Source organism: Ascaphus truei, chromosome 8 (assembly GCF_040206685.1).
Source record: "Ascaphus truei isolate aAscTru1 chromosome 8, aAscTru1.hap1, whole genome shotgun sequence".
NCBI classification, from domain to species: Eukaryota; Metazoa; Chordata; class Amphibia; order Anura; family Ascaphidae; genus Ascaphus; species Ascaphus truei.
In genome coordinates this window covers 31,241,607-31,260,872 of record NC_134490.1, presented here as the reverse complement: position 1 = coordinate 31,260,872, position 19,266 = coordinate 31,241,607, and the positions used below count along the sequence as shown (strand labels likewise).

Below are 19,266 nucleotides of genomic sequence, written 5' to 3'. Positions count from 1 at the left end.
TTACTAGTAAAATCTAGATAGGAATTCGCATCCACCTTTTTAAAAAAGGTTTTGGTGACTATATGTCTAGTCACAGGATCATTATTTATTCATTGTAACAAGTATGCACATGTGTAATAGATTTAGCACTATCAGGGGGGTGGTGGCCTATATAAGGCAGCCCCCTGAGATGTTTATTACCTCCTGACGAAGCGCAAGATCGCGCGAAACGCGTTGAGGGGTTGCATAGAATTTAGGGTACACACTCTGTCTTGGAGAGTGGTACCCGTAGCCTATAGGGGTTTGGTTTTGAATTCCAGCCAGAGCCATCACATTCCCTAATAGCGATCTCGCGAGAGAGCCCAGCATTGGACTTCCACTTCCGGGTTGGAGCAGGGCAGCGATTCGCAGCAGGGCACTGCCGAGGGAGGCAGCGTCAGTGAGGACAGGCTTGGGAACCCCACGGGCGATGCAGCTTTACTGATTGTAAGTTTTTATATGTATTGTTACCCATTAAAGTGATTTTGCCTAATACCACCTTTTTTTCTCTCTGCGCTCCAACTTTTTTGTTATCTATTGACTGTTGGCCCGGGTGATCGCCGGAGGAATTGGGAGCTGCGGGAGAAGGTAGATAACTGAGATATCCAGGAGACAACAGACGAGCGCAGCCTCCATTTTGCTGGGAACATAAAGTCATTAGGGAAAACATCTATTAATCCATATACTTAAACAGTTATATGATATACATTAAAAACACGTAATAAGTAAACTATTAAAGAATAAAAATCACAATCTATTCACATTCTAAAAAGTTAGAGGAATTAGATATATTTTATCTTAATTCTATATTATTTCTAAAAAGAAATAAAAACTATATACAGTAGTTAATGTTAATAAGAATAGAGAAAACAGGAACATAATAAGCAAGGGAAGGCAATACAGAACTGCAATAAAACATTACTCACTCAGGATGGGGCTTATATTATTTAACAATAAAGGCCCACGGTGTAAGTTTAGTTATCTCGTCCCATAGGACCTGGGTAGGAGAGGTGTTCCCTGAAAATATATCCCTGTTTTGAATATATCTTCAAGTCTGCATAGGACCACAAATAACACTTTCTCCTTGAGCACAAGACACCTTGCATTTTTTTTTCTTGTAGCTGCTCGAAGGGCTATTTTGAGATTGAATTCCCCACATACCACAACCACCCCACCAAAAAAAGTGGCCAGGTAGAGGGCAATGGTTGTTTGTTACTTTGCCTCTGAACGAGTTGGCCTTAATATAACATTTCCAAATCTTGTTTCCAGTAGCACACCAAAGCCTTGGGAAATCCTAAATGTGTGCACAGCCCTATGAATAACTTGTATATTGATGCATTAATAATATTTCTCAACAAACCATGTCAAGTTCTGGATATGGAACACACGTGGCCCCACGTTAAATTAAACTGCATTATGGGTTAAATGCGCCCAAACAGGAATGAATGCCCATTGACTTGAATAAGGGCCAACACCAGGCTGAATCTTGATAAATCTGCTCCATGTAGCCAGAGAAACATGTTTAAGGCGTTGGAGAGCAATGTGCATGCAAGAGGCTCCTTTTAGGTTATTACTGTATGTTTGTTTTAAACAAAACAAATCATGGTTTCTGTAACTTTAGTACACGTTTGTGAGGTCACAGCAGTCCTAACTCTTCAAGAACACAAGATAAAGTATTCAGCACATATGTAAGACAAAACTTTGATCTTCAATATATGAATAAGGGGTAGGGGACGGGGTTCTTCAAATGAACATTGCACCGCTAACTCTTCAAATTACTAGTATTTCTTCTGAAGTTATTGTTGAAACAGAAGCTAGCACCAGATAAAGGGTTCCCTACTTACTGTAAAATAATGGACACCGCTCTTCTGCTTTAGAGAGACACACACACACACGCTTCTCAAAAATAAATATGCGCAACAGTAGAAGATGACAGTTTTTATTGAAGTTCTCGAACAAAGTTCATCCTCCCCCCTTTACGTCCCATCAATAACACTAAAAACCATGCTTTCTACATCAAATACTGTAAATATGCAAAAATAAAAAGAGAGACCATCTATAATGGTAATTAAAGAAAGCTAAAAAAGGTCAAATATTGTGACCCCAAACATCTATAGAAGCAAAAACATTTTTCATGGGTTTCTGTGGTCTTCAGAGAGGTCCTGCAAAACTGAAACAGAAAGGAAGTTGGTGACTATTGCACAGCAGTAAAATAAGTGAACATACTAAAGCCAAGCTCAACCCTGCAAAGGCTTTCCTCGCTCTTAAAGGGCAAGGTCACCTTTCATAACACACGCAGTGCAGGGCTCAATGGCAACAACGTGTCCACCAAACAAGGCTGGCACCAGAATATTCTCACACTTAGAAATCATTTAGTGTGATGTGGCCCAGATTCCTTGCCAAGACCCATGCTAAGAGTTCACACTCTTGCGCTGCCAATAAACACATAATTTGAGGTGCAGTAAACATTACCCCAACTATGTCTTATATCAAAAGACATTTGTGGCAATTATGCAGCGCCCCTATTTAACTGGCATAGGTTATAAGTGACAGACTGAAAATGCCCAAACTCTTGCAACAAGCAATGATTCCCAGTCTCACGTTAACCGGACGATGTTGCTCCAACCCCAATGCAGGGCTTGAATAAATGAAACGGTCAAAATAATTGTTCTATGTTCCTACACATCTTCAAGGGTTGTACAACTCACTGGGAAGAGTGAGGTTCAGTCTCAAAAGACCATCTCTTGTTGTAAACCCAGAGATATTGGCCGTGGAGAGGCAGAGGCGCAAGCTGAACAAAGCTCCGCAGTGTGATGTTTATGCACTGTATCTGAAATAGGAGATCCTGGTTTATGATCGATTATGAACTTCTTGTGACCTTAAGGAAGTCACTAGCTCCCTGCTGCAGTAAAAACCAGATCGCAAATTGTTTAAAGAGCAGATTCATTGTAACGTCACAACATAGCTCCTACCAGTGCAAATTGCATTGGTTATGTGGGAAATAAAAAAATATAATAATAATAATAATAAAAAAAAAAAGGACTGCAGAATTAATCAGAACCAGGAAAATGATGATGAAACATACCACATGAATAATGCGGATCAAATTTGTTTTCAGAACACACCTACGGGTATTCCTGGTTTCTCAAAAAGGGATCAACATCTCTGCATGTTGGTCTCCAGGACCCCTACTATCCTCACACGAACCCAAACTGGACAATGGAACAGCGATGCCACAGAAGGGCTGCGAGGGAAGGACAGACCACTTCTAAATAGAAATGATGGAACAAGGAGATAAAGGGGAATCACCGAAACCAGTCAATTTGCACCATGGCAAAATGCTTGTTGGCTGCAAGAATCTGCTGCAGCCTTGGGGATTCATGTATGAGCACGTAAGAGGAAGATGCTGGTGTAATGTTACCAACTCCAAATCCTCACTTCATGTAACTGCAAATCAGCAGTTTTATTGCGCCTCAGATATGGTAATTGCAGAAGCATTACGCAAACATTGTGCCACTTCATGCAAGCTAACAGCACACAGACAACCGAGGCCACCGAGTCCGCTCATTATGAATTCAAGTTCACATCTGCGGAATATTGCAGACTTTCAATAGTAGTACGAGTTGTTTGGGATGTGCATTGAATGGTATTTAAACCGCCCCCCTTGTGAGCTTGCAATGCATTTCTATACCATGCTTCTCGGTCACCTTCTCAAATAGGTTCTTCAGAATGAAAGTGACCTCGGGTAATTCCCCCACCGGGGACATGTTAACCCACTTCCTTGTTAAAATAACAGGTAAATAGCGGGTACATGGTTGGCTCCCTAGGGGGAAATGCATGAATTCCATACAAATGCCTGAAAAGCATTTTTCTAAAACCTCTAGTTTTGTGCACATCCATATTTAGTTAGTTGTCCGTTTCATCATTTAAAGCCTACAAATAAATATTCAATAAATCTCTGCAATTGGACCACCACTAAAGTAGATGCTGCTACCTGAAATGAAAGATGGACATTCATAAAGATACCTACTTATTTGGTTATTTTTTTCTTGTACATTTGCATCATTCTTTGACGGAAAACATCAAAGTTGTCTTCTGTGGACTCTGCCGTCTCACCCCCTTCTGCACCCAAGCCTTCTCCAGAAGAAATCGAGCCCCTGTGAAAATTGGGAAAAAGCCATTTTTAAACAGTTTCAGAAATTAAAACGTCAATCTGAATAAAACCAGTGACTGGTTTTGGTCCGTTTGCATCAAATGTAAGAACCATCCTGACCAAAAAAAAAAAAAATATCCTCTTTACTGCTCAATGACAAAAAGCAGGCTCTAAGTAGGGGCATGTATAGTGATATTAATATAATCCGTATAATGCATCACCAAAATGGGCAGTACAGAAAGATCATTTAAGATTAGATATTTCTGCCCTAACTATAAGCTACCTTGAGCCACACATCAGCCTGTATGCTATACAACATTTTCTCTACATATGTTCCAGCCCAGGTACAGTAGTAACCCTATAGTGGTTTTTTTTTATACCAGTATTTGTAGGGAGGTGGAAGGGTTAAATAATCAGAGAGTTAACCGTGTGGAGATTCCCAGTTTTTAGTCTGTTGTGTGTAATCATACCCTGTATTGCCTCAATCACTAAAAGCCTTCCCTACTGAAAGGTCTTAGTTAGCAATGTCAGGCATTGACCAAAACAAGAAGTATTCGTGCAACATACACTTTGATGGGATTTTTGATCCCCGACCCGCTGGTTCCAAGTCCTTGTCCTTCTCTCCATCCCATCTTACTCATCATCTGGAAACCCAAATTCTGCTTCGTCAACTTCTTGTTGGCAAACTCCAAATCCTTTGGTTTCTTTAAAACAAAAACAAAAAATTAAACTGCAAAATCGCAATGTACGTCACTAATTAGAGCACAAATTACAGACAGAACACTGAACAATAAATATTTTCCCATCGTGCAAAGGTATTTTCCCAAATAAAATGTGTTCATGGCAAAGTTTGCAACCAAAGCAGGAAATAAGTATTTAGCAAATCTGACTAATAACTTCTTAAAATAATAACTAAATATAAATACCTTCTAAATACATTTGAGACTATTAAAAAAACAAAAAAAACCCACAATGCAATACCTATATATTCTCTTGAAAAAAAGGGTAATTTAGTTTAACCCTTTGGCCAAAGCACCTTAAGCCTGCTGCCACTTTTAAGGCATGACCGTAGCAGGTCCCAACACTCACCTGGGTTAAAATTCTTATTAAGCTGTATAATTACAGGAAGAATGTACACATTGGATCTTTCGTAACCTGGCAAAATGAAACTGACCTGCCAATTTGGAAAGTGGGGAGGGGCAAGCTTAAACCTTGGGGGGGGGGAGGGGGGAGCACTACGCTCCCAAAGGCAGATGAGACCAGCTGCACACAATTAATAAACACACAGATACCCAACAAGCTCTGAGAAACCCCAACCACATGTTGGGTAATTATACAGGTTAATAAGAATTTTAACCCATGGAGTGTTAGAACCTGCTACTGTCATGCCTTGAAAGTGGCAGCAGGCTTAAGACGCTTTGACCAAAGGGATAAACTAAATTACCCTTTTTCAAGAAAATATATAGGTATTGCACTGTATTTCTCACATTGGAAGTAGCTTTGGGCATCCGTCTGTATTTTGTTGTATACATTTTGCCACACCCACTAGTACTCCTTTTGACATACACACACACACATATACACTATGTGGTAATGGTCGGGGTTTCTCAGAGCTTGTTGGGCATCTGACTATTTATTATTTGAGACTATTACCTGCCAGAGATCTTAACCCAATACTAAAGTAGATGTTATCCCAAAACCTGGTCTAACATTCCTGTTCATGTGCACTAAAAGAATACTGTCTGGATGAGGATCCCACAGTTCAAGAGTAACATCCAATGAATCCTCGTACCAAATCAGACGAAAAGAAAAAACCTACATATGGTGCATTTTAAAGATCTATATGGCATATTTATTAAGTGATACTAAGCCCCTTGTTACCTTATAACTCATTCATGTAAATGGGCAAAAAAAATAAAATAAAGCCTTGTGATTTTACACCACTTATAAAATATAGATCAAGAATAAAGATATAGGGCCATATTTACTATGTGCCTGTTGGAAGGGTCTTTTATGAAGAGAGACTGGTGCATAAGGCCGAGTCCATGGTGTGGGAGACCGCGCCGAGGCATCTGCACGGGGTGCGATCAGATTGTCAGAAGGCAGTGATCGCGCCCATAGACTGTGTGGGCACACACGGGCAGAGTCAGGAGGCGGCGCGCGTTGCACAAGAAATCAGTTGAAACTGATTTCTTGGTGCGACACAAAGGACATGTGAGCGGTTCGCCCACAGAGGTCGAACCAGCCCAGTGCCGCCCCTAGGAACCACCCCCCCCACAGCCCGACGACCATGGCCAGGGAAAGCACCCGCTTTCCCACAGCCTGTGCATGCCTCCACACAGGCGAAGGCACCATGGCCTGGATCGAAGAGTGGTCACCAATTAGAAAATGTATAGTCTCCTAAATATGCAGACAAAATTGAACACTACGGTTCCTGTTCTAGGAATTAATTTAAGGCCCAAATGTATACAGTTAGTAATTGGACACTCACAATTTTCATAATTTTGGTTCTGTACGCCACCACAATGGATTTGAAATGCAACAACTGAGATGCAATAGAAGTGCAGACTTTCAGCTTTAACTCAAGGGGTTGAACAAAAATATTGTATGAATTGTTTAAAAATTGCAACCATTTTCATACACAGTCCCTTTATTTCAGCGGCTCAAATGCAATTGGACAAATTAACACAATCATAAATAAAACGTTAATTTTTAATATTTTGTCGAGAATCCTTTGTAGGCAATGACTGCTTGAAGTCTGGAATGCATGGACATCACCAAACGCTGGGTTTCCTCCTTTGTGATGCTTTGTCAGGCCTTTACTGCAGCTGTCTTCAGTTGTTGTTTGTTCATGGGTCTTTCTGCCTTAAGTTGTCTTCAGCAAGTGAAATGCATGCTCGATCGGGTTAAGATTAGGTGATTGACTCAGCCATTGCAGAATATTCCCTTCTTTGCCTTTAAAAAAAAAATCTCCTGGGTTGCTTTCACAGTATGTTTTGGGTCATTGTCCATCTGTAAAGTGAAGCGCCGTCCAATCAACTTAGCTGAATCTGAGCAGACAATATATCCCTAAACACTTCAGAATTCATCCAGCTGCTTCTGTCACATCATCAATAAACACTAGTGACCCAGTGTAGAGGGAGACGGGGGTTGCACCCCATATGGCCCCCCCCCCCTGACCTCACCAGGGAGGCAAGGGGTTAACTGGACTGCGGTCCAGGAATGTGGCTTACACCTTGAGCGAGGCTGAAGGCTCATCCAACATGAGGACCCGAGCTCAGCCGAAGGACAAGTGCCGTGAATATGGACTGCCCTATGAGAACCAGGAGGTCGCAGACATGTTGACGCAATCGGTGACTATGAAGCCCGGCTTGCAGAGCCTCAGGTTACGGCTCAGCTTGCCCTTATACAGCCACCCAGAGATCAGGGAAGGAACCCAGTGTCGGGGTGGCGGAATCTCGGGGAGGGAACGAGTGCACCTCCCGGGAGCAGTGCAACAGGAGGGGTACTGGTTGCTGCGGCTACCAGTCCGTTCACTCCTGAAATGTTGGCACTGATTACTGCGTGGGGAGACAGAGGGACACCGGAGGAGCGGCTGCAGTTTATCACTATGGCAGTGAACAGACCCGCTTATTGTCCCCCTGTCCAACCCAACCAAGATGAACTCAAACTGGATCAGCACAGTCTCACCAAGTTCGTGGAAGGTACTGATCAGATTGACAGTTTTTTTTAAAGAACTTTGAAACACAGTGCCGGCGGTACCAAGTGCTTCCCCAGCATAGGGTTGCACGTTTGGACCCCTTACTGTCCGGCTTGGCTAAGCAGACGATGATGGCGCTTCCAGAGGAGTATGCTGATGACTATGACCACCTGAAAGAACCGTTATTGTTTCAGTACGGTTTTACCCCTGAAACCCAACGGGGTAAATTCCGGCAGGAATAGAGGTAGCCCCTGGAGTCCTATGTCACCTACGTGACCCGCGTGGCTTTGTACGGGATACGCGGGGTGGAGGGCTATGAGGCACTGACGATGGGGAGGATTTGGCCCGGGATTAAAGGGGTTACACCCCAATTGGCGACCCCCTGACCTCACCAGGGAGACAAGGGGTTAACTGGGCTGAGGTCCAGAAATGTGATTTTACCCTTGTTATAACATGAAAATGTGTATTCCCGTTCCCACGGTTTTATTGTTATATCAGTGTCTGCATCACACACACACACTAGGATCCATCCGGGAGTACAAGGGTTAATAGTTCTTTAATGATTATAGCCCTTTGTGTAATTTTCCCGCCTTTTCAGGCACCATTTTACAGGGTCCCATAGGCCGCCATTAGGGCTCAATGCATTCTAATGGTGAATCTTGCTGTTTTGGTCCTGTTTCCTGTGAAGACCAGCAGATGGCGTCCACGAGGAGGAGCGGCGGTTTCCCATTGTAAGTCAATGGGCCCATTGACTTAAATGGAGATTCCTCGAAGGAGCTTTCCAGGAACAAGTTGGCTGCCGTCCAAACCGCAAAGCGGATACTTTTTCTAAAAGAAAGAGAGTTCTAAACAGTTCTAGAGCACCTAGAAATAAAATTCTTTTTGCCCCTAGTTCCTAGGCCTCCCCCCACTCGACCACCACCGGGTCCCCGAATCCTGGACCCCCGATAAGGGTCGAACCGAGAAGAGCGGGTCGCGCCATAGGTTCCAATGGCGACGGCAGAAACAGCTCAAGAAAACGGCCAAGTGTGAAAAGCTAAAATTTAGGAATCCATAGCTCCGGTTACGGAGGGTCCAGAGGATCAGGGTTTGGGGTACCTGTAGTCACTGCTCCGGCATCGCTGCAGAACCATCCTTGACCCTCTTGGACCAACCCGACGGAGTATGGACCCCCTTGAAAGTTCGGGACTTTTCCCATAAAATCCAATGGCGGCCAATCTCCATTGACCGGCTATGGTGGAAAACCCCCATTGACTTCAACGGCGGCGTAGCCCCGCTGATAGTCTATGGCGGCGGATTCCCATAGCCGCCAACGGCGGCGGTTTGCCATTGAAAGCCTATGGCGGCGGAGCCCGTTGTTTTCAATGGGGATTTAGTGAAAAACCGTGATTTCATGTACAGCGGAGTTTATTGTATTAAAATAGGAAACGGTTTAAGGTGTATTTGTATAACTCCGGTTCCGAAGGTCGTAGCAAGTCGCAAATTGGACCAGAGGGTGTCCAAGTTCCGGCATTGAGAACTGGGAAGTTTGGACCCGCTGGACCCAACGGAACCGGATATTTTAAGATGTTTGTGTTTTATCTTTAATACTGTGTCCCAGAGCAGGGATAAAACCCAGAGGAAATTCCTTTGCATACCAGGGTAGCATATGGCCAGAGAGGCGACCCAATGTCTAGGACTTGAGTATTGTTCAAAGGATTTTGTCACCCTCACTGTTTACCTGAGGGCGGAGACGGCTCAAACCAGAGCAGTCTATAAGTGTCCCATTTCACACCTCACAACAAAGGGTATCCTGCCAGGAATTCCGTTTGGTAGACTAGCTGGCATTCCTGATGCAAATGTGGGGCTACAGAAATGAGATCCCCAGAGCCCAACTGAGCATGTGCCAACTAGCTGGGGGCGGGTATCAAAATGTGTTCCCATGTTAGTGAGTGGCTACAGATAATTGAAAACCAATCACCTGTACTTAATGTTAAGGATAGGGTTACAAAAGGTTTATAAACTGTTGTCCACCCTTTATCCTGTGTTGGTCTTCTGATATCATCTGAAGTTTTCTTCTATACCATCTTGATTGCTGATAGAAATGCTATGCAATGTCTGCATGCAAGGCCTTTTCATGGCTTTTCGTGTCTTGGGATGATGAAGGGTGCTGTATGAACTGCCAGTCCAGATGTGACTGTTTCATCATTTCCATCTTTAAGTAAGTGTCTATATTTTGCCTGTTATTTGTATAATCTGTTGTGTTCACCCTCATCAAGGAATAAATTATATTTTATCATATCTAAGTCTCGTCCCAGTTCAACCCAGTTATATATATATTATATATATATTTGGTGTAATTGCAGCCTGTCAAAGGCACGGACTTACCAACGCCTGCTGGACCTCATCTTTCAGGAGCAGCTCATGCAGCAGTGCCCACCGCCGGTGAGGGCTTGGGTGTACGACAAGAAGCCCAAGACTTACCAGGAGGCGGCAGACTATGTGGCCAGCCGAGCCCTGATGACCGCCAAAGCAGTAGCCAAGGTGGCGGCGGCACCGGCCAAAAAGTCTGCCAAAACCCCCCAATAGACTCAGAGGCCGCCTGCGGGCAGCAGTCCACCGAAGGCGGGGGAGCTCCGGCACGAGCGTCGGTGCTACAACTGCAACCGCTCTGGTCACATCAGACCAGATTGCCCGGAACCCCTGCGTTCCGGCGGACCCCATCAGGGGCAACACACCCCAGCTGCGAAGCCTGTAGCCCGCGTGCGGGTGGCTTCCACCACAGACTCTGGACCGGTCATGAAACCAACTACCAGCGAGACGTCCCATGCAACGCCTGTCCCGGTTTCATCGGTGCCTACAGCCAGGAGCGGAGGACATCTCAGCGCGGACCTGCAGCAGACGGACGGCCGGAGCAGACATCTCACCCCACAATCGGTGGACACACATCTCACAATCGGTGACCGGCAAGCAGTCGGCTTGCTGGATTCAGGAGCTGCAGTGACCCTGGTCCGACCTGATCTGGTCCGGCCAGAGGAATTACTCCCAGGCCCTGGGATACAGATCACTGTGGAGGACGGAGAGCCACGTTTCCTGCAAGTGGCCAGAATCTTTTTGGATTGGGGGGAGGGCCAGGGTGTGTGGGAGGTGGGGGTTTTACCCGGTTTGGATGCTGAAGTTCTTCTTGGCAACAATCTGGGTCCGATGACCTGCACCTACGACCGAGTGCCCAAGCCCGCTGCAGTGGCGGCGGTTACCCAGATCCAGACAGCGACAATGGTGGCGGCGCCAGTCCCCCAGCCTTTGGGACCAACGTTAGCGGAGGGCGCAGAGGAGCCCGGGGAGGTAAGCCAAGATCGGTTGCAACCACAGACTGACTTACAGTTCCCCCCGCCATTCTCCGGACAATGACATGACTGGGGGGTGGCCAGAATTAGGAGCCCAGTTTAGGGAGGCAGTGAAGACAGACTCTACCCTGGCCGGCGTGAGACTTCGGTCGTCCGAATTTCAGGCAGGGGAAGGCACTGAGCACTGCCTATGGAATAAGGGACTCCTGTATAGAGAAGAAAGGGAACCCAGGGATAGAGGAGGGATTGACTGGTAAGCGACAGCTAGTAGTGCCCCAGGGGTACCGACAGAAATTGTTACGGGTAGCTCACTATTCCGTTAGCGGGACATCAGGGGGTCAACAGAACGCGAGCCCGGTTATTACAGCGTTACTACTGGCCGGGGGCATCTCGAGATGTGGGCAATTTCTGCCGCTCTTGTGATGCCTGCCAGAGAATGGGTAAGGCGGGCGACCGTGTGAAGGCACCCCTGAAACCCCTATCGATAATAGAGGAACCCTTCCAGAAAGTAGCGATGGTCCTTGTAGGACCCCTTATGATTCCTAGCAGGTCAGGGAAGCGCTACATCCTCACGGTGGTGGATTTTGCCACCTGGTACCCTGAGGCGGTAGCGCTTGGCACCATAGAAGACAGCATTTTTTCTAGGGTAGGTTTCCCTAGTGAGGTCCTAACCGATCAGGGGTCGCAGTTCATGAGTTAACTGTTACATTGTCTCTGGGATGCATGCGTTGTACAGCACCGGCGCACTACCCCTTACCCTCCCCAGACAAAACGGATTATGTGAGAGGTTTAACGGTACCCTGAAGCAGATGCTTCGGACCTTTATAGAGGCGGAGGGGAAAGACTGGGAGATTCATTTACAGAACTTGCTGTTTGCCTACCGAGAGGTACCGCAGGAATCTTCAGGCTTCTCCCCCTTCGAGCTACTATATGGCCGCAGGGTACGTGGACCTCTGGACCTATTCCATGAGGGATTGGAAGGGGAGGCTACTGCTACTGATGCTTCAGTGATCCAGTATGTAGTAGATCTCCGAGACCGGTTAGAGATGCTCATGGGGGTGGCCCAGGACCACCTCAGGGCCGCTCAGACCAAGCAAAAGCAATGGTATGACCGGAATGCCCGTAGCAGGGAATTCATCCCAGGACAGCAGGTGCTTGTTCTCAAACCCACTCGGGAGAACAAGTTGATGGCTGCCTGGTCGGGACCGTACCTGGTTATCCGAAAGGTGAATGAGTACAACTACGTTGTACAGGTAGAGCCTGAGAGGCATAAGACATATCATAAGACATATCACGTCAATATGCTGAAAGAATACAGAGCACCGAGTATGGGAGCACTAATGGCCATTTGTAGCCCACTGCTGGAGGATCCGGCGAGCAATGCTCTGCCTCATCTGCTAGGGGAGGCTAGGCATGGAAACACTGTGGAGCAGGTAGAGATAGGGGCACAGTTGAGTGCTAGGCAGCAGGTAGAAGCCAGGGACATGCTAGCTAAGTTTAGGGCCCTCTTCACTGACATGCCAGGGACCACACATCTCACAAAACACCTAGTGCACACAGGGGACCTGCAGCCTCTGCATAAGCACACTTCTAGAGTGTCAGCCGAGGTCAAGACCAGTATGGAGAGGGAGATAGAGGAGATGCTGACCCTAGGGGTAATTAGTCCGTCCTAGAGTCCTTGGGCAAGCCCGGTAGTTCTAGTCCCTAAGGACAAGACCACCCGGTTTTGTGTGGACTACCGCTTGCTCAACGCTGGGATGGTGTCAGATGCCTACCCCATGCCCCGCATGGATGAGTTACTGGATGAACTCGCGGGGGCAAGGTATTTGACCACTATGGATTTGAGCAAAGGCTATTGGCAAATCCCACTGACCCTGGAGGCTAGGGAGAAGTCAGCATTCATCACTCCAAGTGGCCTCTATGAGTTTTTGGTGATGCCATTTGGGATGAAGAATGCCCCGGCTACCTTCAAAACGCCTGGTCAATAGGTTACTGGAAGGGATGCAGAGCTATGCCAGGGCTTACTTAGATGACATTGCTGTCTTTAGTAATTCCTGGGACTCCCATTTAGGAAATGTAGCTGCGGTGCTGGATAGGATCAGGGAGGCTGGGCTTACCTTGAAACCCACTAAGTGTATGGTAGGGATGGCAGAGGTCCTGTACTTAGGGCACAGGGTGGGTGGAGGGCACCTCAAACCAGAGCCAGCCAAGGTAGAAGCCATAGTTCAGTGGCCTGTTCCAAAAAACAAGAAACAGGTCATGGCATTTTTGGGCACCGCAGGGTACTATAGGAAGTTTGTCCCACAGTACAGCGCCGTGGCCAAACCCCTGACTGATTTGACTAAGAAGCAACTGCCTGTGCTTATCACCTGGACTCCTGCCTGTGAAACTGCTTTCCAGGCACTGAAAACTGTGCTTGCTGGGGCCCCCATACTGGCTGCCCCAGACTATACCAAACATTTCCTCATACAGACTGATGCCTCGGACTATTTCATTGGGGCTGTTGAGCCAAGTGGGGGATGACGGTAGAGAGCACCCTGTGGTGTACCTCAGCCGAAAACTACTCCCCACAGAAGTGGCCTATGCCACCATTGAGAAAGAGTGCTTGGCAATTGTGTGGGCACTCAAAAAGCTACAGCCCTATGTGTATGGAAGGGCTTTCACGTTCCTCACAGACCACAACCCCCTGAGTTGGCTGCAGAGGGCATCAGGGGAGAATGCCAAGTTGCTAAGGTAGAGCTTGGCCTTGCAAGAGTTTGCGTTTACTATTCAGCACAAAAAGGGTAGTGAAAACAGCAATGCTGATGGACTTTCACGTCAGGACTATCACTCTGAGACTGAGTTCGTTAAGGGTGCCAGCAGGGCCCAACTCCCCGTTAGGGCCAGTGGGCCACAGGTCACCCATTAAGGGGAGGTGTAGAGGGAGAAGGGGTTTGGCCCGGTATTAAAGGGGTTGCACCCTATATGGCCACCCCCTGACCTCACCAGGGAGGCAAGGGGTTAACTGGACTGCGGTCCAGGAATGTGGCTTACACCTCTTCATGTCAGGAAAAATGTATGTTCCCTTGTTTCATTATAATCCTGTATTTTAATGTTTTAAAGTGCATTTCTGTATCTCCAGTTCTGGAGGTCGTAGAGAGTTGGTATTTGGCTAATGTGTGGAGTCACTATAGGCATTAAGAACTGGCAAATTTCGACCCACTGAGCCCACCAGAATGGAACTTATTAATGTGTAGATATTAAAGTGTATATGTATGGTATTTTGGATCTGCCCTGAAAATGCAGACTCCATCTGCTATGCCAATAGGTCATGAAGGGCAGCCGGCTGATTGAGCCTAAGCACTGTGAACAAAAGTTAATTGCCCTGATTGTTTACACTAAGTACTAATCAACAGACCAAGTACTAATCAACAGACTCTGCCACTCTAATTGTTACCTGAGGGCGGAGAATCAAACTGGAGTGGTTTGTAAGTGTTATGTCTACACCTACAAACAATGCAGATCCTACCAGATACTTAATTTGGTAGAGTGGTCGTCGCCCCTGATTTAATTATGGGGCTACAGAAATAAGACCCTCAAAGTCCCAGTACACATGGGTTAATCTGTGTCTCCACGTTGGAGACAGATAATTGTTCATCAATAGTCTGTATTCAATGTTAAGAATAGGGTTACACAGGTATATAAACTGTGTCCACCCTACAGTTTTTAGTTGTGCTTCTGATTCCACCTGGAATGTCACCGGATTGCTGGAGAATTGCTAGCTGATACTTCTCCATCCCCCAACCCTAAGTATGTGTTACTTTCTTGTCTGTTAATTGTACTATATTGCGGTGTTCACCTACTTTAAGGAATAAATATATTTTATTATATCTAAGCCTCGTTTAGTTCAACCCAGGTATTTGGTGTTCATTATATCTTGTCATAAGCTAACGTGACACCCAGTGCCATTGTAAGCCATGCATGCCATCACACTGCCTCTACCGTGTTTTACAGATGATGTGGTATGCTTTGGATCATGAGCCGTTCCAAGCCTTCTCCAAATTTTTGTCTTCTCATCATTCTGGTACAGGTTGATCTTGGTTTCATCTGTCCAAAGAATGCTGTTCCAGAACTGGGCTGGCTTTTTTTTTAGATATTGTTTGGCAAAGTCTAATCTGGCCTTTCTATTCTTGAGGCTTATGAATGGTTTGCACCTTGTGGTGAACCCTCTGTATTTGCACTCGTGAAGTCTTCTCTTTATGGTAGACTTGGATAATGATATGCCTACCTCCTGGAGAGTTTTCTTCACGTGGCTGGATGTTGTGAAGGGGTTTTTCTTTACCATGGAAAGGATCCTACGATCATCCACCACTGTTGTCTTCCGTGGACTTCCAGGCCTTTTTGTGTTGCAGAGCCCACAATGCGTTCTTTTTTTTTACACAGAATGTACCAAACTGTTGATTTGGCCACTCCTAATGTTCCCGCTTTCTCTCTGATGGATTCTTTTTTTTTTTGCAGCCTAATGATGCCCTGTTTCACTTGCATTGAGAGCTCCTTTGCCCGTATGTTGTGGGTTCACAGCAACACCTTCATAATGTGAATGCCACACCTGGAATCAACTCCAGACCTTTTACCTGCCTAATTGATGATGAAATAACGAAGGAATAGCCCACATCTGTCCATGAAACAGCTTGAGTCAATTGTCCAATTACTTTTAGTCCCTTGAAAAAGAGGGGGCTACATATTAAAGAGATGTAATTCCTAAACCCTTCCTCCAATTTGGATGTGAATACCCTCAAAATTAAAGCCGATAGACTGCACTTTAAGCCCATATTCATTATTTAACTGTAACTTGAATTTATTTTGGTACACAGACGACATAACAAAACTTGTATCAGTGTCCAATTATTTCCGGACTTAACTGTACAAACATTTCTGCACATCTTAGATCTCTTATAATGTGACCTACAACCTGCACCTTTTTAATTCAGTTTTCCATTTGTGTAAATATTTGTTTTTTTGGTAGAAAAATATATTACAATCATAGAAATCAAAGTTGTGTCTGGTCCTCACCTTCCTCTTGTTGATTCCACGCCCACGAGGACGGTCATACTCAATCCGAACTGGATCATGTACTAGAGAAATAATCAAAATCATAATTAAAAAAAAACAAATAAAAAAAAAAAAAACAACACACCATTGATCACCCAGAGCTTGTTACATGGTCTCAAAGGGTGGGTCAACGACTGCAAATTGAGCCATGACCATATCTGGTGCTAGAGAGAACTGCTCGTTTAAAACGTCAATTTGTTTCCCCCCCGAGAGGATGCGTGAAATCCCATAGGTTGTAATAGAACATTAGCATGGTTATCTGAAACCCTGGTTTACTGTATTGTGGTGAGAGCCATGCCTGCTGTCATAGCTATGCAATATTACAATAATGCCTCTTACCTTTGGGCTCTTCCACCAGACACATTCTTTTGGGTGGCAGCATGCCAACCTTCAGAGTTTTGACCCTTTTCCGTAGCATTGGTGGGTGCACAGGTGTGGGCATTTGGGTGAATGCAGCAGTTAATGCGTTTTCACCAGGGGGAGCCTCTGCAGCCTCGCACTCTGCTTCCATCGCTGCATCCTCCAAATCATCCAGGAACGAGACCTCATCCGTTCTTATGTTCTCCAAATCTCCATCTTCCTCCACTAACGCATCATCATCATCCTCGTCTGTCCCCTCTTCCACTGCATTCCAGAACTCGTGCACTTTTGTCTGATAGAAGTTGTAAGCTGGGCTACTCTTCTCATGTAGAAACCTTTGGTGAAGAACATAAAGGACACTTAACGCCTTATACCTTAACCCCTTATAGTCACGAGTAACTGCAACAAATTGCAGATATTACAAGATTTATTAATGGTGTGTCTGCAATTTGTCCAAGTCCCAAAGAGACCTGTAATTTCAATTGGATTGACCATCTCCAAAGGTAGTCTAAACTGCACAGCCTATCCCAGAGAAACTCACCAAAATTCAGGGTTGTTTGCACTGTTTTCCATGCTGAACTGCTCAATTTCCGGACCCATCTGAACAACAAACTGAGCCAACTTTACAGCTGTATCCTTGGTCTTTGCATCAACTATGAAAACAGGATAGTTCAGGGCAAATTAGGCAAGCATAAAACGAGGTAAGTAATAAAGAGGCAAGAACCCACTATAACCACTCAATACCACCTGATGTATAATGTGAATGTTAAAAATAATTTTTAATGCTATACCAATTAAAATAATGGGTGTTAAAATTCAACAAATGACACACATATATGATACCCTATGATGAATATATATGATATTCCGGGTAACTAAGTAAGGCGACAATTTAAGGTTAATTGGATCAAACTGTCCCAGGGACTCTCCAACACTGATACATTATTCAAGAGTTTTCCATGTTGGAAAAACTGATGTGGGACATTTTAGGGGAGTCTTACAAAATTACTTCCATTTGGACTTTACTAATCCTGCCCTGTGTTACTCTGGTGACCATTCTAAACTGTGAACCCATTTACATACGCAAAATGCATTAAGAGCCAAATTCATATTATGATTCAGCTTTTTTTCTTCTTCCAAGTGTAATCCCTTTTCTATCGCTAAATCCCTAGATAGGATGGAGTTACAATTTTCACTTGCAGTTGTGCTTTGGGGGTACTCCTTAAACTGTGATGATGCCGATGGGAGCACTTTAACAAGGAAACTCCTATTGAAGTCAATGGGAGATTGAGAGTAGTGCCCCGATCGGCACTATTACAGTTCAATGAATAGCCCCATCAGTATCTCGGGAATAGAAAATGGCAACAAGAACAGGGTCCACGACAGTGCGATCAGCAATTTCAAAATGTATCTATTGTACAGAACGGAAGTGCCGATTGCGGTTGATGCCAGCAATGCAGAGTGTCGCCCCTTGAGAATTAAAAATCTCTGGGGACATAGATAACCTCAAATGGTCATCTTCCTACCATCCAATAACTGTTGATCTGAAGACAGCTCATTCTTCATACTTGCTGATGGTTCCGGAGAAACCTCAGCGATTGCTGGAGCCTGTGGTTCCGCGGTTGTGGCTGTAGAAGTTTCATCCTGTGTCTGCTTATCTCTGCTGAATTTTGCATCTGAGGCAGATGACGCCTGTGTGGCCTCCATTTTCCCAGGAGACTTTGATGGCTTCGGCTGTTTTTTTTTCCTCCTAAGACTTTGCCTCCTTGAGTATGCCAAGCTCTTGAAAATCCTCTTCCTCACTGCTGCAGCCTTCCTCGCATACAGCATGGCCCTCACCGCCTCAGAATCCAGCTCTTCCAGGGACCACTTGGGTTTTCTGGATTGAGTGGTTTCTTCCAATATCCTTCCTGTAGATATCTGGAAGTCTGCCAACTTCTGCTGATAATATTTATATTCATCGCTGTCCACATTAAACAAAAACCTGAAAATACAAAAATGGTTTACAAAATTCTCAAACAAATGTGAAATAACTAATATTTAGGCAACGTCGTTGTAAAGGATCGCTAGCCGTTTGTACCCCCCAAAACTTTAGATGCTGTGGTAAACGGCATTGACTAATGCAAATGTCAGGTGCTTAAAGATCAGATCAAGTTATATTAAAAAAAAAAAAAAAAAACAATTACAGCAACCACGCACCCTGCCCAGTTACAATGACTATTGTATTTCATGAGAACCAACGGGAGGATATCAAGGCTGGTCAACAATGGCATCCTAATTACGGTTAAAAAAAAACAAAAAAAAACAAAAACAAGAGATACAAATTGGGGGTTGGCAATTTTCCTATACATATCAAGTGTCCTAAACCGTCTGATCACAAAAATTGTCTGACAAAATGCGGAGAACCATTTTGGTTACTATTGACACTAACAGAGTGTGAGTGTGTGTGTGTGTGTAGATGTAGACAGATATAGATATATACACTGGTGTGAAAAAGAAAGTACACCCTCTTTGAATTCTATGGTTTTACATAACAGGGCATAATCATCTGTTCCTTAGCAGGTCTAAAAATTAGGTTAATACAACCTCAGATGAACAACACATGACATATTACACCG

At 45.0% G+C, this 19,266-nt stretch overlaps 1 protein-coding gene across 4 annotated transcripts in view; it reads right to left on the bottom strand.

Annotated features, from left to right (window-relative positions):
* Positions 1–553: 553 nt before the first annotated feature.
* SUGP2 (SURP and G-patch domain containing 2) overlaps positions 554–19,266 on the bottom strand; it is a 41,166-nt gene continuing 22,453 nt past the window's right edge. For 2 of the 4 annotated variants that reach the window (XM_075611139.1, XM_075611140.1), the window contains 7 exons: positions 18,175–18,632; positions 17,190–17,301; positions 16,628–16,983; positions 16,250–16,311; positions 4,739–4,875; positions 4,049–4,175; positions 1,942–2,188 (listed from right to left, as the gene is read on the bottom strand). In XM_075611139.1, the coding sequence (XP_075467254.1) occupies positions 4,049–4,175; positions 4,739–4,875; positions 16,250–16,311; positions 16,628–16,983; positions 17,190–17,301; positions 18,175–18,632 (1,252 nt within the window). In that variant the 3' untranslated portion in view covers positions 1,942–2,188. Of the gene's footprint in view, positions 659–1,941; positions 4,176–4,738; positions 4,876–16,249; positions 16,312–16,627; positions 16,984–17,189; positions 17,302–18,174; positions 18,633–19,266 lie in introns of those variants that run through there. The other 2 variants (XM_075611142.1, XM_075611141.1) reach the window with 2 other exon arrangements.